This window comes from Balaenoptera ricei, chromosome 7, assembly GCF_028023285.1.
Source record: "Balaenoptera ricei isolate mBalRic1 chromosome 7, mBalRic1.hap2, whole genome shotgun sequence".
In the NCBI taxonomy this organism is placed as follows: Eukaryota; Metazoa; Chordata; class Mammalia; order Artiodactyla; family Balaenopteridae; genus Balaenoptera; species Balaenoptera ricei.
Genome location: NC_082645.1, coordinates 114768454 through 114794076, shown reverse-complemented (window position 1 = coordinate 114794076; position 25623 = coordinate 114768454). Strand labels below are relative to the sequence as shown.

The following is a 25623-nucleotide window of genomic DNA, read 5'->3' as shown; positions in this document are numbered from 1 at the left end:
CTACTAGGATGGCTATAATCAAAAAGTCAGATAATACAGGTTGATGAGGATGTGGAGAAACTTGAACCCTCATACACTAAACGTAAAATGGTGCAGCCACTTTAGAAAACAGTCTGGCAGTTCCTCAAACCATTAAACACACTGTTATTATATGACCCAGGAATTCCACTTCTAAATATATATGTGTGTGTGTGTATGTGTGTGTGTGTGTGTGTGTGTGTGTGTGTGTGTGTGTATATCCACATAAAACTTGTACATGAATATTTATAGCAGCAGTAGTCATAAAAGCCAAAAGGTAGAAACAGCTCAAATGTCCATCAACTGATGAATGAACACACAGAATCTGGCATATCCACATAACGGAATATTATTCAGTTATAAAAAAGGGGGAAAAGTATTGATATGTGTTACAACACAAGTGAACCTTAAAACATTATGCTAGATGAAAGAAGCCAGTCACAAAAGACCACATATTATATGATTCCATTGATCTGAAATGTCTAGAAATAGGCAAGACAGAATAAAGACAGAAAGTAGATTAGTGGTTACTTAGCCCTAAGGTAGGGGAAAATAGGGGCTAGGGTGTGATAGTTAGAGGGTTTGGGGGGTGGTAATGAAAATGTTCTAAAATCTGTTGTGTTGATGGTTGCACCTATCTATAAATATGCTAAAAACCATTGAATTGTATACTTTAACTGATTCAATTGCATGGTATGTGAATTATATCTAAATAAAGCCGTCTTAAAAAGCTTTTTTCTCATGAGAGCCTTCAGCAATTCCTCATAACCATCTCGAGCTCTTTATCTTCAATCAGAATGCTTATCCATAAAATAGCTCTACAGTCTTCATGGGAGGATAGGAGGGCAAAACAAGACACACAAAAGACACAGAAGAGTTAGAGATCTGGAAGTTACCCCTGCCTTTGTCTTCTCTCTCACCCCCATATTCTGATCAGTCACCACATCCTGTGATGTAGGGCCTCTTAAGAAAGTCTTTTGACAGCCTTTTCAGGGCCCTGGAGCCATAGACACATGGGTTCTAATACAAGGCTGTGCTATCAACTCTCAGCTGGACCCAAGGCAAGCGACTTAGCTTCTTAACATTTCTCCTCTTTGGTAAAACACAGGTATTAATACCTAAGTTTTATAAGGGTGGTTGTGGAAAAAAAATGGAGAACTGTCAGTACGTGCCTGACACAAAGCAAGCACTCAGTTATTAGCAGTTTCTCCAACTCCTCCTTTCTAATCTTGCCACCACTAGGCTTAGATCAAACTTTTCTATTCCTTGCCTGGACAATTCCATCACCCTCTCTCAACTGGTCTACTGACCTCCAGTTTTGTTCAAGTCCATCTCCTATTTAGCTCTCAAAGTGACTTATTCCCTCCTGTAAATCTAGCAGTGTTATTTCCTAGCCGAAAATTCTTTTTACCACTCTAGGTCCTAATTCCTTAATAGAGTATATACAGCCCATGGTGATATGAACCCTGCCCACACTTATCTCATACCTCACTCTCCAGCAACTTCATTCTGCTCTCACAAACACCCTCTATTCCCCAAACTGTCTGTTTGACTTTTTTTTTTCTTTGAATTTAATTTTTCCCTCCCTTAACGACTCAGTGTAGAAGCTATCTTCTTTCAGGAAGCCTTCCCTAACTTCTCAGGTAGACAGTGGTTCTCACGTATTAGTGAGCATCAGAATCCCGGGAGGGCTTATTCAAACAAGACTGCTGGGTCCCATTCCTAAGAGGTTCTGATTCAGTACGTCTGGGGTAGGGCCCGAGAATGCACATTCCTAAGGAATTCCCAGGTGATCACACCCTGAGAATTACTGCTCCATGCCCCCTCTCTCACTACACCCAGCCCCCTGTCTTCTAATTTTCTGTTTATGTCTTTATTCCATGAGCTCCCTGCAGACAGGGGACACTAAGCCTTACGCCTAGCCATACACCCCGTGAGAAGTTCTGCAGACCCTACCATAAACCTGCTCCTCCTTCTCCGATTACTCAGAGTTCATCAATAGTCCCACTACTTTCCCAGTCACTGAAGGCTTACCATCTAAGAGCCATTCCAACTTCTGCCCTTGTCCCTCAGATCCAGAGAACCACTAAGTGTTGCTGATTGCTATTAGGCCAATTCTCATCCTCTGGCCCTACTCATTCTTACACCACCATCACACTCTCTTTACTGGTCTCCCAGTCTCACTTTCTACTTATTTCAAATAATGTTTTGAATCCTCCTAAAACAACACTTTGCACACATCACCTCAATCCAACTTTCAATAAACCCCCATAGTCAGCTATGTTTCAAGCCCTGTATGATGGTTCCTACTTACACGTCCAAATGTTTATGTTTCCTGCCCTCATAAGTCTATGAGCTCTCTGAGGACAGTTGCCTTGTCTCATTTATCTTTGTCTTAGCAGTGATGAAATGATACAGAGTAGGCACTCCAGTGTTTAAATTTATGAACCATACAGACTTACTTGGTTTTGCCTGCATCACTGCTCGTGTCCTACCCTCTTTTATTTATTCTTCCCTTGTTTAAATGCCTAACACAAAGTACAATGCATCGTATTGTTTCCTTGATCAAAAAACGAAGGTAGCAATATTTAACATAAAAAAAAGTACACTGTTTCACTGCTACTGCACTGCCAGCATCTACTTAACTAAAAAAAAAAAAAGCTAACAAGTAGCTCCTACGGATGGTCTGGTCTGGTCCAGCTGGTGTCTAGGCTTTACCTTCATCTGCGCCAGCTGCTGCTGCTGCTGTTGCTGCTGCAACCTCCGGAGAGCCTCTTGCTGCTGCTGCCTCTGGCGCATTAACTCCTTCTGCCGCTGGAGCTCCAGCTCTTTCCTCTTCCGTTCCTCCTCCTCGTGCCGGAGTCTGGCTGCCTCCTCTTCCATTCGCAGCCGGTTCTCCTCTAATCGACGCTGGGCTTCTTCTTCTTCCCGGGCCCATTTCGCAGCCTCCTCTTCCTTCCCAGAAGGAAAAGTAAATGATAATAAAATTTAACTGTGTTTAAAAAAAAAAATCTGAATCACTTTTCAAGGCTTCAGTCAGAGGCATGCTTACAGGATAATTATCATGTTTAATTTATTTGCTAATTTCTACATAAAAGGAATGTCACTTTGAACATCTATGGTAAGTGCTGATCTCTTAGAAATCACCACAAACTGCAGGCAAGTCTCTTGGAAACTGTTCCAACACTGAGGCAGAGACAGCTTTTCAGGGTGCTGAGCGCAAAGAGCTGTCAGGACCTGCAAGAATACGGATTACCAGGAAAGCCTCAGCCAGTTCCAGACCCAAAGCAACTTTACAAAACCACTTAATTCCATCCCAGGTTCTCACCCGTTTTGGCTCACAGGCCCCTTGGAAGGTCTCTCCTTGACCCATCCTCTACCCCTCTACTACTTTCTGCAGTACCTTGGCTCATTTTCCTTCTGCTTCCCTCCCTCAAAACCATTCCATGTGCCCCGTGGAATTTTCTTGGCCTTCCTCCATGCAGTCTGATTACTGCACCTGCAATGCTCTAGAGCTCAGCAGTCCCCAACCTTTTTGGCACCAGGGACCGTTTTCGTGGAAGATAATTTTTCCAAGGACTGGGGGTTGGGGTGGGGTGGTTTCGGGATGATTCAAGCTCATTACATTTATTGTGCACTTTATTTCTGTCATTATTATATCCACTCCACCTCAGATCATCAGGCATTAGATCCCGGGGGTTGGGGACCCCTGCCTAGCTTATCCAGACAGCACATTCCCCTCCATTTTCCAGAACTCAGGGCAGACACCAGCCACTCTACGAGTACTTCCCTAGCCTTCAGGAGGTAGACTTCCCCTCTGCCTTTTGATTATGCCCAACTACACCTTGTCCTCCTCTCTCTGTTTGCTCTTAGCCCATCTGTGGCAGCAACTGTTACTACCTATCCAGCAAAAATTCCTTTCAGGTTGCTTCTTTGCAGACAGAACCTCCTGTCATATCCGAGGTTTAAAATGCCAGATTTTGCTTTTTAAGCTTCCAGTGTAAACAGGGACAGCCATGTGATCTGATTTAGGCCAAAGGGATGCTTCCAGAAAAGATATTCTTCCCAGACAAAAGGAAAGAAGCATGAGAGAAGGGCCACTCCCTTTCTGGGTACAGGGTATGGTATGATATCCAAAACTCCTAACCATGAGGCAAAAAATGTGAACTCATAAGTCAATACACCGGGACTTCCCTGGTGGTCCAGTGGTTAAGAATCTGCCTTCCAATGCAGGGGATGCGGTTTCGATCCCTGGTCGGGGACCTAAGATCCCATGTGCCGCCGGCAACTAAACCTGCGAGCTGCAACTACTGAGCCCGTGCACCACAACTAGAGAGAAGCCCGCATGCCAGAACAAAGAGCCGGCGCACTGCAATGAAGATTCCACATGCCACAACTAAGACCCAATGCAGCCAAAAAAAAAAAAGGTCAACATACCAAGAAATGGTAGAGCAGAGCATGCACCATGAGGTGAAAAAGTCAACACACCAGGAGATGACAGAGGAGAAGCATGCAAGGGACCTGGATCCTTAATGATATCACTGAGTCACTGAAGTTCATGTTTAACTGCCTTATTTCCAAAGAACACCTTGATATGTGAGGCAATAACGTTATCTACTGTTTAAACCATTTTTAGGTGAATATTTTGATTTTTCAGCTGAAAGCATCCAAAATGTGGCATTTATTTCTTGTAAAATCATCACCTACATAGTCTGTGAGCTTCTTGAGTACAGAAACAATTTCTTAAAAAGTTTTGGACTCTACCAGCAAACAATCATAACAACTGGCATATGGTATATTAACAAAATCTATTAACTGTTAAATGAATAAACCAAAGAATCTAACCTGGAAGTTATCTACCTAACTCTAAAGAATTTAGATTTCTCAAAGAGTTTCAATCAAGAACTTAAGCAAAAGCAGGTAATCTCCAGCTTCGTGTCAATCCAACCAACAAACAAAAACCTACACCCCTAAGTGTGGACTGCTGTACATGGTGACTTCCTTCCAAAGAGTACAGTAAGGGGGAAAAAGAGTAACTTTACAGTGGAGACACCTGACAAGCACTACTGCAGCCAGATGATCAATGTCAACATCAATAACCATAAATCATGTTGGTAATATGTACCCTTGGTATGTGATGAAAATGATACTTAACTTCTGTGATCTTCTTCTGAAACACCCATAACTCCAGTCTGATTGTGAGAAAAACTTCAAACAAACTCCGATAGAGGGTTACCCTACAATAACCTGACCAGTATTCCTTAAAACTGCCAAAGGCATCAAAAACAAGGGAAGTCTGAGAAACCGTCACAGCCAAGAACAAGCTAAGGAGACATGACAACTAAATGCAATATTCTGGATAAGATCCTGGAACAGAAAAGGGACACTGGGGAAAAGCTGAAGAAATGTTAATAAACTATGGTCTTTAGTTAATAATAATAACAATAATAATACATCAATATTGATTTATTAATGTGTCAATATTGGTTTATTATAACAAATGTACCATACTAATGTAAAATAATAATAGGGGAAACCGCAGTATCATCCCAATTTTTCTGAAAATCTCCAACTGTTCTAAAAAGAAAATCTACTAATAAAACAAACCTACCTCTGTTCTTAAACACGAAAAGGAAACGCTTTAGGGGTTCCGGCTGCCTGGAACGGCAGGATGGCACGGTTACAACAGTGTCAGGTAACGGTCATCGCTGCCATCATCTTATGCATCACCTTATGCATATACTAAGCAGCAAGGAACTGTGCACTCTAAAAGTGTGAACTGCGGAGTGCCCTACGGCAAAAAGTTGTCAATCTCCAGATCTCACGTTTGGTTTTTTAAGAGCAGGTCTTCTTCAGTTTTTCTCTGGTGCCCTCGTTTTTTGTTTGTTTTGATTCCTTGACATTTTGTTCAGCTTTTATAATTACATGTGGGATGGTTATCACAAAAGTAGTAAGAGCCAGTTAGATCTCTTTTGGTAATTTGCAGCAACCTGAAAAAGTTTTAGATAGGCTCTCCTAATATCCTAATACTTTCTTAATCACTAATTCCTAGCTTCAAAGAAGCAATGAGAAGAGCAAACCATCTGATCACCTGCTTGCGTAACAATTCTTCCTGCTTCCGCCTTTCTTCCTCTTCTCTTCTCCTTTCCTCCAGTCTTCTCAGAGCTTCTTCTTGCTGCTGTCTTTCTTCCTCTTCTCGTTGTCGCCGTAATGCAATTTCCTGCTCCCTCTGGCGTCGCAGAGCCTCCTCCTAAATTAAAAAAAAAAAGTGTGTGTGAGTGTGTGCGCACGCGTGCGTGCATCTCCATTAATATATTACATCATAATTTGGAAAGAAATAGGCTATGTGCTGCTAAGATCCTGTTAACAGTATATATAAAAAGTATCTAACCAGGATCTAGGGCAAAAAGTATATATGTAAGCTGGGGAGTAGGTATATTAAGAGTTAAAATAATTTGTATTTGAAATATTAATAGTTTAATAGCACTACATGCAAAGTCCATCCTGGTTTCTACATTAGCTACATCATTTCCTGATTAACACTAAAAAGGACACAGGCTTTGGTTTCTCTGTTGCTACCATCAGTCCCTATTTTTTTAATCAAATGAGAACCTAAGGCATAGAGAAGTCAAACCAACATAGCCACCAAAAATGCCTGGTGAGGTAGAGAAGTTTTCCAGTCAAAAGTATTGAATAAAGCCATGTGTCTCAGAACATGTTCCCAGAACTAAAGTCCCATGGATATTAAATATACAGAAACGGGTCCCACTGTCAAAATAACTTAGGAAGAAATAACGAGCAACACAGAATTAAACAGATTTTTTACTGCAATACTTCTTAAGGTCCTTACATTGCTAATGTAGAGTGTGATTCTAAGAAATACTAGTAGTTCTAATCTAATCTCAGCATGGACATGGATGCCTTTTTTCAGAGTTCTTCTTAGGGCAAAAAACAAGAAGGAAATGTGAAGCAAAGGCTAGACACTGGGGCTGTTACAGAGTGGATTCTTTCAAATGGGATCTTAAAAAATCCCAGTAGAAAAATGGTCCAAGCACATAATAGAGAATTCCCAAAAAAGAAATACAAATGGCCACAAAACATGAAAAACATTCGGTGTCACTGGTTATAAATACTTAAGGACTTAATTACTTCTGAAATCTAACTCGTTTATAAAACCCCAGGAAATATGTAAAAGCAATCAATTCCAATGAGTTACTAGGACTGAAGAATATCCCTCCAGTGGGTGTTAGTGGATAACAGACATTTTTCCTAAAGGGAAGTGAGTCTCCTAAGATTCTAATCCCAATCCTGCTAACTCCCTGATGCCTTAGGGAAGCCTTCTCCGGGAGAACTATGACCTGTGAAATGAAGGGAGTGAGCAAGATATCCCCCAGGCCCTCCTTCAGCGCTAATCGTATGAGCAGAGTTCTCAGACATACCTGTTTCCTTCGGGCAAGCTCTTCTTCCTCTCGCCTTTTCCTTTCTTCCTCCTGCTGTCTCCGAAGAATTTCCTCCTGTTGTCTCCGGAGTTCTTCTTGCCTCTTTCGATCCTCCTCTTCCCGTTTTGCCCTCATTTCTGCCTCTCTTCTCTCCTGCTCTAGCTGTGGTTACACAAGGGTGCTCTTAGAAACTTGAGGCCAAGCACAGAACACTCCAACATCACTGACCAGTACTGTTAGGAGCTGGTCAGTGCAGACACTGGAAGGTGGAGACACTACCATTCACTCAGTTACGTGTAGTGCAGGTGGGTGATGAAAGCAGCTCTGTGAGAGCTCTAAGCTCTGCTATGTCATAGTAACCAGAAAGTTTTACGCTCTTCTAAGCTGGATGCACTCATCCCTACTTTTACCTGTCTCTTCGCTCCATACTACTACTGCACATCTCCTATATGTGGGAGAGTGGCCTGTGTTGAGAGTAACATCAGAATTCTCTTGGGATGGGCATTTCTTTGTTCATCCCTACAAAGGATTTTCTGATTGAAGATCTAACAATGTGTCTAACAAGGTTTCAACCGCAATGTTGTTGAAAAATTACAGAAATTCTTTAAAATCTGAAGACCAACCACTTAACTAACTCTATCATGTATAATTCCCCAATACTAGTCAAATCCAGCCCCTAGTCTCCAGTCCTATTGCCACACATATAATTCAGGCCTTTACTTTCTCATCCACATTCCTAACAGTCTCTTACCTGGTTTCCCAACATCCTGTTTTGCCCAGAGTCCCCAGTTCAACATCCGACCTCCACCAAAAAAATCACTCCCAGGCTTACATTTAATACCATCCTTCACATTGAAAATAAATCCTAAGTCTTTAACGTGACACGGGCAAGGATCCTCCTGATTGGCCTGCCTCATCTTCTTTAACCTCTCTCATCATTTATTCCTCAGACACACCAGCTCTAGACTGGACCAAATTATTTAACTGTTTCCTGTGCCAGGATGTTCTCATACACTTCTAGCCTTTACAGGTCTTGTTTCCTCCAACTGCAGTTTAATTTTCACCTCCTTCTACTCTGTCAACCCAAAACCCTTCAACTGAGCTAAATCCTACTACCCTTCAAGTGAAATCAGCTCAGGTATTACCATCCATCCAAAGTGTCACCCAATTCCTGATCCCCACCTCTCCTGCTAGGTAGCTGGCCCACGTGCTTCCTTGTGTTACTTGCCTGTGTCATCATCTTCCCAACACCCTCAACACACACACACACACACACACAGACAAGAATGCACACTTTCATCATCTATGTGTTCCCAGCACAAAGCGTTATCTATGGAACAAGAACAAACTCAAGAATTGTTTGAATTATGGTCTGTCACTCATATGGAGACAGATCCTGACTCTGAACTCATTTCATATTCTGGGCACTCTAAGGATACTGTCACTACCTCGGGATAAGAATGCACTAAACATAAAATAGGAACAAGATTCTCTCGGAGGCATGAGAACCCAGAAATCATTTCAGTAACACTAGGTGTTCACAGACAACCTCTTCTGACAAGTACTAAAACCAAAATTCAAGATTCCTAGCTCCTCCAGAAGATGTGAATAGAACACAGAATGTAATATTAATGTTGAGGTTTTCAGCTGTATGTCTTAGGCACTAAGAAGCGTAAACAAACACCACCATAAAGATTCAATGTGGGAACTCAAGCCTCAGATCAAGGGTCTTATAATAAGCTATGCAGCGGATATTTTCTTATGATCTTGTAACAAGCATTTATAACATGAATAACATACCACCGTGATCATTAATGTGGCGACAAACCAATTTTAATTGATTTAATTTAAACTTGTTACTTTAAATTGTTGTGAGGTCTTTTTGGGGAGAAGGCGGCACAATAATGACAGAGTATGAATGTGCTTATACCAGCTACATAGCCGTGAACTAAAAGGAAAAATGTTTAAGTAGCTAGAGAAATAGAGACATCAATAAACAAACGTCTATGACCTGCAGTTGGAAAGCATGCACTGCTATGGAGGAATGAGTTTCAGACCTTTGCAGCTTTGGCCTTCTCCATCTGCTGAAGCTGTTCAAGGGCAGGTCCTGGAGTTGTGGTGTCAAGGGGAAGATCCCATACACTACCACCTTCCCAAACTATAAGACATGAGGGGAAAAAAGTGAGGGATATCAGACTTTATATACATGGCTAAATGTCCAGAAGAATAATGAAAAAAGCTGTTTCCCTGACCCTGAATGAGCTCCATCACCTATATCTGTTCTGCTTCTCAGAAGACTGAACTGGGCTTCCCTGGTGGCGCAGTGGTTGAGAATCTGCCTGCCAATGCAGGGGACACGGGTTCAAGCCCTGGTCTGGGAAGATCCCACATGCCGCGGAGCAACTAGGCCCGTGAGCCACAACTACTGAGCCTGCGCGTCTGGAGCCTGTGCTCCGCAACGAGAGGCCGCGATAGTGAAGAGGTCCGCGCACCGCGATGCAGAGTGGCCCCCACTTGCCGCAACTAGAGAAAGCCCTCACGCAGAAACGAAGACCCAACACAGCCAAAAAAAAAAAAAAAAACAAACAAAAAATGCCCTACCTGCCCCTTCATTAAAAAAAAAAAAAAAAAAAGAAGACTGAACTACCAGTGGGCTCTAGTTTATATCAGTACCCTTCAACACATCTAGAAGAAAGTACCAGGCATTTATTGGGAACTAATTTCATCCTCAAAAAAACCCGTATCTGTTCATATCCCCATTTTTACAGATGAACAAGCTAATAAGGGTCAGAGGTAGTTTTGTAACATTCCCAAGGACACATGGCAACCACATGGCCATGCCAGGATTTAAATCCCAGTGTATATAGATCCCAAAGCCAACAGTATTTCCAGTAGCCACACAACTTGTTACTGCATACGAAGTGGAGAGTGGGGTTAAGAGAGGTATGGCTGTAGAACTAGAGAGAACTCAGTGGTTGCACAATATTGTGAATGTATTAAATGCCACTAAATTGTTCATCTTAAAATGGTTAACTTTATGTATGAATTGCATTTCAATGAGAGAGAGAGAGAGAGAGAGAGAAGTACAGCTGGAGCTGGGAGTACTCTGGAAAGGCTAGGCAGGTCTCACAAATGACACTGGGCCCTGCTGACCTGAAAGGCAGCACAGGGTCTGATATCAAAGTAAATGAACAGATAAAGGCTTCTGAGCCTGTTTTCCTATTGCCTGTAAGGTTTGCTGACACCACTTTTCAGCATTCTCTATTTCCTACATTCCTATTATAGTCTATTTATGGACTATAAATTATTGTCTGCATAAAACCAATGGACTGTTTGTAAAGGACCTTAATTGCATACCTGAAGAGAGAAAATGTTTAATAAGGTATTCATAGTTTTTTAAAAAGTGAAGACTATTTTAACATCCTAACAACTATAAATGACTCCCAAGAAAAAATAAGGTACATACAGCATGGGAAGTTGAGTTGATAAGAGACAATAATCAGTCCTTCTCCTGCCATAATCCCCAGGGTCAATGTCAGCAAGAGAACTATGACATGAATGGCTCAATGGCTCAAAGAAAACTCCATCAGTGCCCATGGTCTTTACCTATTGTAAGGACTATCCATGGTTCAAACTACCCATACCTCTGCATGGATCAGACCTTAAGAAACAGAAGCGCTGCACCAATATCAAAATGTTTCCAAAACCCCAGCCCTAAATTTTCCAATTTGATGCAAAAAGATGAGCGAATGAGGTAAGGGTAGCCTTTTCTATTCCCCAAATTTCTGGGTACCTGCAGTGTTAAACTACTCATCAACCCTCGACTCAAAAGAATACATCATCATTACTTATGTTTTTAACTTACGCTTTTTCTCACTCTGGTGAAGAGAATAAGAACAATTCAAAAGACTTTTCTACAGTGGTTAGAACAACATAAAAAAAGAGAGGCTGACTCAAGTTCAAGAAATCTATCTACTAAGTAATTTCTAGCAACTCCTTAACAGCTATTTTCAATAGCTGGGGTCTATTTAAAACAAAACAAAACAAAACAAAACAAAAAACTCACTTTTTATTAATATTCAATACAAAACATGTCGAAAAACTGATATATTTTTAAAAAACTGAATTATAAAAGTTATACGAGTCTAAATCCTTTAGGAGCTATCTTAAAGGCCAATCTAAGGTTTTACCTGTAGGCTGTGAGGTTGTTGGCTGGAGTTCCCAGATAGAACCAGTATCTGGCACTGACACAGACCTAGTTACTGAGGGAATGACGTTCTGATCAGATATTCTGCAAAAGGGAAATTAGAAAATTAACTTGTTCTTGTCATCCACGAAAATAAAGAGATATTTCCAGATTATCTGTAGGTTTCTGAGGTTATTTGGCCAGAAAACTTCATTGTTTTAACTAAAACATAACACTACCAAAACATTTAGGAAAGGAAAAAGGATAGAGGCAAGGTAATCACACTTCTGGACCTTCAAGGTATTAGCAAATTTTGATTTCCAAATAATGGATATGCCTACTGTCTTTAAAAAATCCAGAATATCTCAATAAGAGTCACAGAGGCAGCATGTTATATCATGAAAAAACTCACAGACCTTAAGTCAAAAGGTCTGCGTTTTAATTCTGTCTCTGAAGTGTTCTGTGTATTATGTCAACCAAGTCCTTTAGCCGCTCTGAGTCCCAGTTTGCCCATCTTTAAAATGGAGACCTGAACACCTAACCTGCCTACCTGCAAAATGGGTTAGGGCTCAAAAGAGAAATATAAAAGGTTCTGGTTAAACTAGACAGTAAAGTTTTTTAACAGCAGTGACTGACACCTCTGCAGGAGGCGTGCAGGAGACCTACCACCTTGCCCATCTCGTAGGAGACAAAACACATACTACCCTGAATGTTAACTTGAAACAGCAGGAATTTAAGACTTTTTGCATAATTTCCTTTTCCTTAGACCTACCTTAATGGCTTTTGGGTCTGGAAAATTATAACCCTGTGTGGCATTGTTAATATCTTTCTTGAGACATCACAGGTAAAAATGAGATTAAATTTCTCGACTACATTTTTTTGTTGTTGCTGATTCCATGAGCCTACACTGCTTTTCAAGCATTCTTAGTATTCTTTGGTTATTATTCAAAATTTATCCTCTGAGTATAAAGACCAAATAAATGCTTTACTTAATTATTATTATTTTTAAAAACTATATTCTATTTTTACACACAACACAAAAAAAATTTCCTTTCCTCTCTTTCTTTAAAACATACACACACAATGTGACACATCATGGAAACGACCACCAACCTCATCTTCAGTGCCTGGAACTGCTGGAGAAGAAGTGCCAACTGTTGCTGCTGCTGGGAAGACAGTGCTGCTTTCTGTTGCTGAGCCAGAACTTGTGCATATTGTTGTCTTCAAAAAGTAAAATACAGTATAACCTGTCTATCCACATTTAGTTCACTTTACTGAGACATTAAAACACAAAGTTCAGGCCCCCCCAACAAAAAACACCATTAGAAATAGCTATCAAATATATTTTATACAAATAGTTCTGTAGTTTATTCTAGAAAGAACTGAACTAATAGATGGCATGTTTCTGAGTGAAAAGAGAACAGAAAAAAAAAAAAAAAATTAATGAAATGCCCAAAACTGGAAAGTTCCCTTAAGATGATAGTAGCCTTTTATCAGAAAACAAGTAAGAAATAAAACAGATTCAAACTAACAGCTATTTCCACATGAAGAACTCTTTGCAAAAATAAAATCACTTGTATAAAAATCCTCAAATTTATATGTTTCAGCTTGGAAAATTTTAGGTAAGATTTTTTTTCACTAGATCAGAGGTGGACAATTTTTTTTCTGTAAAGAGCCAGACAGTAAATATTTTGGGCTTTGCAGGACATTCACAACTACTCAATTCCGCCTCTGTAGTGCAAAAGTGGCCATAGATAATACACAAATGGGTATGACTCTGTTCCAATAAAACTCTGCTTATGAAAACAGGTAGCCAGCCAGTTTGCCAACCTCTGCACCAGATGATAGCAAATCTTACTTCTTCTATGAAAGGGACCCATAACCTAAGTGACTCTACCATCATTCCATACCACTACTAATAGCATAAACTTTTACTTCTCTCCTGCCCCCTCATCTGTTTTTTCTCTGCAGCATTCAAAGTTGACCCATTTAGAAGACACTTAGTTCTTAAAATGTTTGTTGATTCTTGCTTTAGGAGCTAAAGATCTTGCAAAATTATAGTTATGTGTCATCTTCTACAAACTTCTGGTATTTAAGAAACAAGGTAAGACCAAACTTAGAATGTATAGTGGTAACATGCCACTAGCTGGATTTGATGACTGAAGTATCCTATTTAGTTTTCTGCTGTAAATGGTGAAATTTGGGAGCAGATTATATCTAAAGGCCCTTTTGGTGCTGCAGTACGCCCAACCGCATTACTGCTCTTACTGTATTAAGAACTGCTGATACTGGAGGTGCTGCATCTGGTATAAGGCTGTGAGTTCCTGCTGCCTGGTCAGTCGTTCCTGGTCCAACTCTCCCTGGGAGTAAAGGGGTGAAGGAAAGAAATACCACTGAATAAACTGAAAGAGCCTAAAAGCAATTTAGTACTTATATCTGAAAGGAAAATGAATCCTAGACCTTCACATCCCGCCCCACCTTTATACCCCAAACCCAAAACACCTATTAAAAAAAAAATCAGGCATCTTAGAAACTAGTGCCATCTAGCGGAAGAAGGTGGTGTCAGCATTATAAGAGATTCCCTAAGGTGAGAAAGGTTCCTTATTTAGCTGCTGTTCTCCCCTCCTGCCCTTGAAGCTGAATGTTGTACTGCACTTCAGAGTTATTAGTGTAACTAAAAAAATGTATAATTCTCCCAATCTTAAAAGTGATTTATAAATTTGGAGATTATGGAGAAATTAGAGAAGTAGGACAAAACAGAAAGGAGTAAAATTAAATCTTATGGTAGGATTTTATAATGACACATAACAATTACAGGGAGGTAGTGTATAAGTATGTCTTCTTAAAGGGGATGAGAAATTTAAAATTAAATGGAATATAAAAGAGCTCTGAAAACTGTTTAACTCTCTATCCAAAAATTATGTGTTTCTATTGCTATTAATACACCATGAGTTTAAAAATAAGCTGTGCTTGGGACTCCCCTGGTGGTCCAGTGGTAAAGAATCTGCCTTCCAATGCAGGGGACATGGGTTCGATCCCTGGTCGGGGAAGATCCCACATGCCGCGGAGCAACTAAGCCCGCGCGCCACAACTACTCAGCTCGCGCACCTCAACGAGAGAGCCCGCATTCCGCAAACTACAGAGCCCACGTGCCCTGGAGCCCGCAACAACTAGAGAGAAGCCCACATGCCTCACTGAAGATCCCGCACACTGCAGCTAAGACCCAACACAGCCAAAAAAAAAAAAAAAATTTTAAAATAAGCTGTAGTAAAACCCTGTTTTTTAGCTTATATGTCAAATAACACGGCTGGAATTTATATATTGGAAAGCTAATAGTGGAAGAAAAATGAAAAGTGAAGTAAAGATAGTAGAAATAAAAGCATAAGGGTGACATAGACTAAATTTAGACAAATCATTAGTGAACAGTTTATATCCTTACTGCACACTGATTATAGTTTGGAAAAAAACATTTGATATATGATTTCTTGGGATGAGGTTCATCTGAAATTCAAGGACATTCTTCTTTCTTATTAAATATTCATGGATAGAAGCTACACTAGGTTAGTCTAAAATTAACTTAAGGGCAAAGGCAATACCTGACAGGAAGCAGAGCTTCCCATGGATTTTCCCCTTAAGTGGGTCTGACTGAGGCTCAGACCCTAAAATTGGAAGTCAGGAAATGGATTAGAGCAAGCATGCCAAGCTCCAAGTGATGAGCTTTCAGCGCTGAAACATGCAAGATAAAAACCCATCCCAATTTCTGAGCAGGTGGTAAAAATACAATTTATATACAGTAATATACAATATAATTTTTCTTTGGATTTACAACAGAAATGTCAGGAATAATTCTCCTCACCTAGGAATTTTAATTGCTCTCCAAACTATACGAGGTCTCAACCCATCAGTGGATTGTGAAATCAATTACTGGATTGTGAAATCAATTACTGGATTGTGAAATCAATTACTAGGTCAAGATCAACATTTACATATTGGAAAAAAAAAGAAAAGAAATGGAAAGAAAATATGTACATGGCACCAAATGTTTTGTGAAACTTGTTTCAGATATACCTGCACATTAATAAGTGTACAGAGTAGTGACATAAAAATCTTTTTTTTTTTTTTTTTTCCTATGGGCTGTGGTCATAAGTTCGATAGCCATTGTTCTCACTTATGAACTCTCTTGGCTACAGATGTTGTGACTGACTTATTCATCTTCGTCGCATAAGAACCTAACACAGCCCTGGCACAGATCTTCAATATATAATTGGTGAGTAAATCAATGGATATTACTGTAGAAATCCAGTGTTCACACTAAAGGTTTTTGACTATGGCCACTTTTGACTATGGCCAGCAACCAGACACTGCAACCTGGAGAAGCAAAAGAGAGGCACAGATCCAAAGTCCCCCCAAAAGGAACTAAACAGGGAGAGCCCCAAGAGCAGCTGCAAAAAAAGACTTCCCCTTCAAAGGCACTCCAGGGTCAGCATACTAGAAGGGTTACGTTATGATCTAATTTTTAGTTAAAATATCAGTAACTAATGTTAAAAAAATAAAAAAGTCTTCAAAATATTCTGAAGCAATGGAATTTTATCTTAGTAACATTTGCTTTAAGGCAAAACTCAAATTTAAGAACTCCAGAAGTCAGAAAGCAAGAGGCAAATAAATGGAGAGGAGAATGTGCATTCTAACTAGAGGCAACAAGAAACTCTAAGTCAATTGTGCCGAAGCACAGCAGATAAAGGTAAAAGCTCTGAAATGAACTTAGAAAGGTAAGGAGCCAGAACATGCATGACCTGGTAGGGAGGCCAGGATAAGATGTTCTTCTTTCAACACCTGCTGGAAAGCTACTGCAGGGTTCTGTTTCTTGAGAGAGAGAGAGAGAGAAAGAAAGAGATGGGGGGGGGGGGGGGGGGCGGGAGAGAGAGAGAGAGAGAGAGTGTGTGTGTGTGTGTGTGTGTGTGTGTGTGCGAGAGAGAGAGAGAGGGAGGGAGAGAGAGAGAAAAGGATGGGCACAGTATTTGAGTTTTGAAAAGATCATTATAGCTAGGTATGTAGTCTCTGACTCAGACTTCCCATTGCCATTTCAGTTAATTACTTTCAAGGAACTAGTTTCTTCTTCATTAGATGTAACATCTGGATTGCGTTTACAAAGAGAAGCAAGTGCTTCTGTGTCCACTATGTGTTCTGGGTGAAGCGTAAGGTACTTACCATATGAGGAGGGGGAGCTGGTCCAGGAGAGAAAGGAACCCTTCCCCACATTTTCATGATATCACCAAGAGGTTGGAAGCTTTCATCACATGCTCTCTTCACCAACAAAGACATAGTGAAATAGCCCGCCTGAAACCATTCCGCCATCTCCTGATTATTGAAGGGACCTACAATAGCATTAATTAAACAGAAAAGCAATAAGAATCCTTTCAAGCTAAAGAGGAAAAATATATTTCCGGGGTCTGATCCTCACCCAGAGGTAACAATTTATTTCAGGTGGCACCTATCAAATATCTTGTATAATATCTTAATTTATCACAAAAAGTGGTGAACAGGACTCAAACTAATAAAATACTACAGAAACAATTTAGAAATAAGCCTATGTCTACACATCCCAATTTCTCAGCAGTGTTTTAATTATTTTAAGGAGCATAATTGTCTCCAACTCAATCTCTAAAGTTCATTTGTCAGAAAAGCATAACACTAAAAAGAGTTAGTGTTTGTTAGACTTTGTAGCACTTAGGCATAGAGAAATAAATATGCAGGGCTGAATATGCTCTTCTCTAATTTTCATTTTCTGTTAGAGTTTACTGGAGGTTAGGCAAAATATAAACAATAATGAATTAAATTAAGAAAAATTACAATTTATTTATCTAGGGTAAGATTAAATCTGGCCTTGGTAAGGGAAAAAAAAAACTAACATTCTCTAGATGTTTTACAATAAGAAATAACCGAATATTTTATACATAAAATTAACAAACTCACTATCAATAACCATTGATTCAGCAACTATTTACTGAACACCAGTCACATAGGTCCAGGCAGGAAGATACAGCAGTAAACAAAACCAAGCCCTCGAACTTCCACCTCTGGGATGGTGGAGTAGATGTACTTCTCCCTGCTCCTCCTGCCAAATACAACTAAAAACCCTGGACATTACATATAAAACAAACAAACAAAAGGACTCCTAAAGGTAGAGAGAAGGCAGCAGACTGACTAGAGGCCTTGGAGCCTGAGGAACCAGCTGGTGGTGAATTCCCTGGGTTTTCATTTTACCTCACACTTCCCAAATTTGGAGCTGAAGAAGCGAGCAACAAGAAACATGGCCCAATGTATACAATTGAAAACATGACCCAATTATAGGCTATCTACAAGAAAGTCACTTAAAATATAACAATATAGGCAGGTATAAAATGAAAGGATAGAAAAAGATATATCAAACAAACATTAATCAAAAGAAAGCTGAAATGGTTATATTAGTATTTAATAAAGTAGGCTTCAGAGCAAAGAAAATTACCAGAGACAGAGAGGGACATTATATAATAATAAAGGGTCAATCCACCAAAATGTATGCACCAAACAACAAAACTGTGAAATATGTGAAGCAAAATCTGATAGCTGAAAAGAGACACAGAACAGATCCACAAGTAAAGTTGAAGAGTTCAATAACTGATAGAACAACTAGATAGATAATCAGAAAGACTACAGAATTCAATACCACATCAACCAGTAAGATCTAATTGACATTTACAGAACACTCCAAAGACAGCAAAATACACATTCTTTTCAAGTACCCACAGAACATACAGCAAAACAGACTATATTCTGGACCGTGAATAAATCTCAACAGATTTTTAAAAACTGAAATCGTATACAGTGTGTTCTTTGACAACAACAAAATCAAACCAGAAATCATACACAGAAAGTTAGAAAATCTCTAAACACTTGGAAACTAAACTACACACTTCTAAATACTACATAGGTAAAAGTAGAAGTCTCAAAGATAAATTTTTTTTAAAATACACTCAATGAAAATACATATAGCAAAATTTGTGGTATGCAGTTAAATAAGCTCTGAGAGAGTCATGTATAGTATTAAATGCTTACATCAGAAAAAAGTCTCAAATCAATAATATAAGCACCCACCTCAAGAATCTAGAAAAACAGCAAAATAAACCCTAAGATGCAGGAGGAAAGAAATAATACAGATAAGAGCAGAAATCAATGAAATTAAAAACAAAAACAACAGTGGAAAAAATCAATAAAAGCTGATTCTTTGAAAGGATCAGTAAAATTAACAAATCTTTAGCATGACTTACAAAGAGAAAAAGAGAAATGAACAAATTACCAATATCAAGAATGAAACTGGGGATTATCACTACAGAAACTGCAGACATTAAAAAGATAATAAGGGAACACTTTTATCAAAAAGATAATAAGGGAATAAAGAAGGGAATACTCTACACACATAAATTTAGATGAAATGGACCAATTCATCAAAAAACACAAACTACCACAATTCATTCATTACTATGTAATAGACAATTTAAATAGTCCTGTAACTATTAAGGATATTGAATTTGTAACTTTTAAATTCCAAAAAAGAAGTCTCCACCTGGAGAATTCTACCAAACATTTAAAGAATTAACACCCTGTGGCAAATGTATGGATGTTTCTCAAAAAACTAAAAACAGAACTACCATGTAACCTAGCAACTCCATTCCTGGGTATATACATCAAAAAACAAAACAAAACAAAAACAAAAACACTAATTTGAAACACGCTTCCTTATGTTTACAGAAGCATTATGTACAGTCGCCAAGATATGGAAGCAAACTAAGTGTCCATCAACACTTAGAATAAATGGATAAAGACAATGTGGTATATACATATATAATGGAATGCTACTCAGCCATAAAAAAAAGAATGACATTTTGCCATTTGCAACAACGTGGATGGACTGGTGAAATAAATCAAAGAAAGACAAATACTGTATGATATCGCTTACATGTGGAATCTAAAAAATATAACAAACTAGTAAATATAACCACAAAGAAACAGACTCACAGACATAGAGGACAAATTAGTCGTTACCAGTGGGAAGAGGGAAGGGGAGAGGGGCAACATAGGGGTAGGTAAGAGGTAAAAACTATTAAAAAAAAACCACACACACACACAAAGAATTAACACCAATTCTAAACAATCTTTTCCATAAAATAGAAGGGGAGGAAATTATTGACAGTTCATTTTATGAAGCCAATATTACCCTGATACCAAAACCAGACAATGAGAATACCAAAAAAAAACCCCCAAAAAACTACAAAATATCCTTTAGGAACAGAGACACAAAAATCCTTAACAATATATTACTGAGTAAGATTCAGCAATATATAAAAAGAATTACACAGCATGACCAAATGGAGCTTATTCCAAGGATGCAAATCTGGTTCAAAATTCAAAAACCAGTCAATGTAATCAACCATATTTAACTGGTTAAAGAAAAATCACATGATCATATAAACAGATGCTGAAAAGGCATTTGACAAAATCCAATATCCGATCATGATAAAAGCTCTCAAAATAAAGGTTACTTCCTTAACTTGATAAACAGTACCTACAAAAACTCAACAGCTAACATTACCACTTAATTATTATTAAAGTTTCCCCTAAGATAGGAAAGTAGGATAAACAAAGCAAGTATGTCAGCTCTCACCCCTCTTATTCAACAGTGTTGGTACATACAGTAAGGCAACAAAAGGAAATAAGAGGCATACATATTGGAAATGAAAAAAGAAAACTGTCCCTATTTGCAGATGACAATAATAATGTCTACACAGAAAAGCCTATGGACTCTAATGAAACAACTCCTAGAACTAATAAGTGAGCTCAGCAATGTCACAGAATAGACAAACATCTAAAATTCAATTCTATATAGTAGCAGTGAACAGATACTGAAATATAAAATACACAATTGCTCAAAAAAATCATATACTTAGGTATACATTCAACAAAACATGTAAAGAATCTTTGTTGAAAACCACACAGTGCTGATGAAAGAAATCAAAGATCTAAATAAACTGAGAGACATACTATGTTCACGGATGGGAAGACTCAATATGGTAAAGATGTCAATTCTTTTCAAAATGAAATAGAGGGGGCTTCCCTGGTGGCACAGTGGTTAAGAATCCACCTGCCAATGCAGGCGACACGGGTTCGAGCCCTAGTCCGGGAAGATCCCACATGCCGCAGAGCAACTAAGCCCGTGTGCCACAACTACTGAGCCTGCGCGCCTAGAGCCCGTGCTCCGCAACACAAGAAGCCACCGCAATGAGAAGCCTGCACACTGCAACAAAGAGTAGCCCACGCTCACCACAACTAGAGAAAAGCCTGCACGCACCAACAAAGACCCAGTACAGCCAAAAATAAAATAAATTTTTAAAAAAATGATATAGAGGTTTAACATAATCCCTATTAAAATCTCAGCAAGATTTTTGGTAAATATAGACAGGATTATTCAAAAACTTATATGGAAAAGCAAACTAGAAAAACTAAATGCTCTTTTGATAAGAGGAATCAGTCTACCCAATTTCAGGACTTACTCTATAGCTACAGTAACCAAGACTACATAGTACTGGCTGGAGGGACAGACACAACGATCAAATAAAGAACCCAGGGAATTTCCTGGCAGTCCAGTGGTTAGGGTTCTGCTCTTCCACTGCAGTGGGCATGGGTGCAATCCCTGGTCGGAGAACTAAGATCCCATAAGCTGTGCAGTGTGGCCACAAAAAACACAAAGAAAAGAAGAAGAACCCAGAAATCGACCAACACAAATATGCTCAACTAAACTTTGACAAAAGTATAAAAACAATTCAGGAGAGGAAAGACAGACTTTTCAACAAAAGGTCCCAGAACAACTGGACATCCATAGGCAAAAAAAATAAACCTTGACCTAAGTCCCATACCTTATATAAAAATTAACTCAAAATGGAACACCAACTTAAGTGTAAAACATAAAGCTATATATTTTTTTGGGAAAAAACCTTTGGGATGTGAAGCTCGGCAAAGAGTTCTTAATACCCAAAGCACAATCCATAAAAGAAAAAAACTGATCAATTGTATTTCATCAAAATTTAAAACTTTTGCTCTCTTAAAGACTGTTCAGAGTCTGTTCTGAATCTTGACTGTATCAATATGTCAATATCCTGGGGCTTCCCTGGTGGCGCAGTGGTTGGGAATCCACCTGCCAACGCAGGGGACACGGGTTCAAGCCCTGGTCCGGGAGGATCCCACATACCGCAGAGCAGCTGGGCCCGTGCACCACAACTGCTGAGCCTGCGCTCTAGAGCCCGCGAGCCACAACTACGGAGCCCGTGAGCCACAACTACTGAGCCTAAATGCCACAATTGCTGAGGCCCGCGTGCCTGGAGCCCCTGCTCCACAACGAGAGAGGCCACCGCAATAAGAGGCCCACGCACCGCAACAAGGAGTGGCCCCCGCTTGCCACAACTGGAGAGGGCCTGCATGCAGCAATGGGGACCCAACACAGCCAAAAATAAATAAAATTTAAAAAAAACAAAAACAAGAAACAAAAAACAAAATATCCTGGATATGATATTGTTCTACAGTTTTGTCAGAGGTTACCACTGGGGGAAACTGGGTAAAGGGTACATGGAATCTCTATATTATTCCTTACAACTGCTTGTGAAGCTATAATTATCTCAAAGTAAATTTAATTAAAACACACACCTGTATATGTTTTAATTACAACAGATTCTACAGGCATGTAAAGAGATCATGAACAAATATATACAGTGCCAGGTAGTGACAGATGCTATGAAGAAGAATAAAGCAGGGTAGGGGGGCCAAGGACAGAAAGGGAATAATGATGTTAGAGAGAGGTCACAGGCTGTACTTGGTAAAACATTATCATGAAACTGACACTAACACAGTGAACAACCAATTTCAGGTTATAAGCAAAAACGAAAAATCAACCAATGTCCTTCACAGCATTCTCTCCCCATTCTAATCTAACTTATGCACCATACACATATTTTAAGCAATTAGTTTATAATATGGTATTCTTTTTTCAGATATTTTAAATAGTTCTTCATCATTTATGATATCAACTCCACTTCAGTGAAACATTCAACCAAGGTTTCCCAAGATGGCTGCTACCATCTTTTTTTATGGTAGGGAGACTGAAATACAGTGAACGTACGAAACTCAACTGCCTAGTTAACACCTGGCATGCCAGAAATGAGGGCGTCTTAAGCATACTGTTCACAACCCTATCATATTAGTCATCACATTCTGCCTTGTATTCAAATTGTTTTCACTAGACTCCCTCTCATCACTGAAACTGTAAAGTACGATGGAGAGAACCTATAAACAAGCCTTCTATATATGAAGAAAGCCAGTAGCACTGACTTTTGTTCTACTAGTATGCAAATTAACGTTAAGTAATTACCATCCTACAGAATCTGGAGTTAATGGCATATTTCTGTACATAAAGTAGAATGGAACAACCTACCTTGAATTTCTCCCTGAGGATCTTTGTAATACCACTTCTGCATTGCTTCATGCATCAATGGAATTGAGACTCCCTTAGCTCTGTGCTCTTGCAGTTTTGATGCCAGTCTCTCGTCATCTAGTGCACTGTCTTGTAGATAAGCCACCATCTTCTCAGCTTGCTAAGGGAAAAATTAAAAAATGAATTGTGGAAACAAATGATCCTAAATTAATACTTGTACATATAAAAATTGTCTGCCTTTTTTGGACTACTTGATCTGTGAGAGGCATTGTACAAATAACACAGCAGGCAACAATTTAATTCGTCCAACATGCCATGAAATAGGCACTATCCCCATTTTACAGAGGGGGAAACTAAGGCTCACAGGGTGTCAAGTCTTGCTCAAGGTCTCAAAATTATTAAGCAAACCCAAATGAGACTGAAACACAAGCTGGTATGGATCAAAGCCCAAGCTTCTAATCAACACACTTTAAGAGTGCCATTTAAACAAATAAACAAACAATCCTAAGTTATACAAGGTAAACCTATAAAAAACATGAACATTATCAGATCAAAAGGTTCAATTACAAATAAAATCTTTTACAAGTTTTACTAAGACACTGTCCCCTTTCTTCCTTTCTTCAACATTTCCTGCCACCAACCACTCCACCCTGAAGAAAAGAGAATTTCTTTTGTAGAAAGCAAATTATCATTTACTTTACATATAAACAATAGTATATAAAATCTTAGGGAACTCTAGAGACATGAATACGATGGTAATATCCTGAGAGTTTAACTATTTTCCCTGTTACACTTTAGGCAAAATATAGAAGACACAGTGCCTATCCACAGCTGCCTTGTATTCGCCATTTTTGGCATTCCATTAATTTCCAAAAAGAAAAAAGAAAAGCAAACAGCTAAGGCCAACCTCAAAAGAGCAAAAAAATAACCTGATATAATGACTCTACACAGCAGAAACTTAAAAGCATGAAATGATTTGAAAGAAAATTACTCATAAAAATAAATACTAGACATAAAAACAACTTTTTCAGTACACAAAACCTAGTGCACAAAAGTTCCACTTTTGAATATTCATTTAATGCTTTTCAATTTTTACGGCAGTTCGAGAGGGAGAAAAAAGCATTACGTGATTTGTACCTGCTCCAAATGTTTGAGACCCTCTTCATCATCTGGCTCTGCGGAAACACTGCCCATACCAGGAGCACCTACGACCGGCGTTTCAACTGGCCGGAGGGCAGGACTAGGATTGGGAACAGGAGGTGGAAGGATGAGAAGAGGAGAGGCTGTATCTGAAGGAATCTGTGACAGGGGCTGCTGGACACCAGGAACCATTTCTAGAGGAAAAAAATGTAGACAGATAAAAATCCTTTAAAATATAGAGACTCTTACGAAGAATAACTATCAAGTTGGGCAGCTTACTAAATGGGCTCAACAGATATGTGAACTGTGTCATGAACACTGCTGCTACTTCTTATGGAGAAGTGTAGTATTTCTCCCTAGAATGACAGAAGTACCTGCATAGGATGACAACAAATAAGATTAAAAAGTATCCAGAAAGGCCTTTTACAGTGCCAACCTGTATCACTAGAGCATCTACCCAATAGTTATAGGTCTACCTCCTGAAAACAAACAGAATCAGTCCAATCCCTTCCTTACATCATGTCTCTGAATAGTAAAGACAGTTTAAACAGCACTGCAAATCTCCGCGAAGATGCCACATCTCAGCATAAAAACCTTTATTAAAAATATCTGCAATTATTTTGAATAAGTACCTATTTCAAGTTATTATTAACATAATTCAATGCAACACATTTTGTAGGATAACAAAAAGCTCTCGGAGTCTACCTGTACAGTGCAGGAGGTTCTCTGCAATAAGAATAAAGACTGCAAAAAAGGTTGTGTCTTGGTTCCTATTTCTAACCTCTCAGTGTGCAGGTTCTTAAAGAAGGATAGGGGGATGGAAGTAATTAGATACAGTTGCAGTTTCCCCTTTGAAACCTTGTTTGTTCAATTACAGATAGCTTCTCCAAATTCCTGTTCCTCTCACTCTATCCTTTCTTTGCCAAACTTCTTAATAGGACAGTCTATACAACCTGTCTCTACTTCACCACCACCCACACTGCTACAATGTGACTTACACTCCCAAGCCCCCAGAAAAGCTTCTCTCCCAAAGATAAGCAGTGACCCAAAGTCCCCAAATCCAATAGCTTTTCCTAGTCCCCATCACCTAACCTTAGTCTGACCTTATCTTCCCAATTCTAAACTGGAACATTCTCCTTCCTTCATTTTCCTGCACTCTATTCTTGCCTCTGAAGATTTTTCTCTGGCTTCTCTATCTACCCTCTAAAAATAGGAATTATCCATGTTCTATTCTCCCAATTCGTCTCACCCCTAACAAGTGTAATCTTTTAAATTTTCATTCTCTCTGTGGCCCTAAACTCTTCCCATTGAGCTACAGTCCC

The 25623-nt window shown here is 39.2% G+C and overlaps 1 protein-coding gene across 4 annotated transcripts in view; it reads right to left on the bottom strand.

Annotated features, from left to right (window-relative positions):
- Positions 1–25623, bottom strand: part of GIGYF2 (GRB10 interacting GYF protein 2) — a 126098-nt gene that overhangs the window by 25286 nt on the left and 75189 nt on the right. For all 4 annotated transcript variants that reach the window (XM_059928955.1, XM_059928954.1, XM_059928953.1 and 1 more), the window contains 10 exons: positions 24299–24495; positions 23162–23321; positions 16852–17018; positions 13912–14003; positions 12757–12864; positions 11648–11748; positions 9515–9615; positions 7458–7619; positions 6110–6268; positions 2737–2973 (listed from right to left, as the gene is read on the bottom strand). In XM_059928955.1, coding sequence (XP_059784938.1) covers positions 2737–2973; positions 6110–6268; positions 7458–7619; positions 9515–9615; positions 11648–11748; positions 12757–12864; positions 13912–14003; positions 16852–17018; positions 23162–23321; positions 24299–24495 — 1484 coding nt within the window. The remainder of the gene's footprint in view (positions 1–2736; positions 2974–6109; positions 6269–7457; positions 7620–9514; positions 9616–11647; positions 11749–12756; positions 12865–13911; positions 14004–16851; positions 17019–23161; positions 23322–24298; positions 24496–25623) is intronic.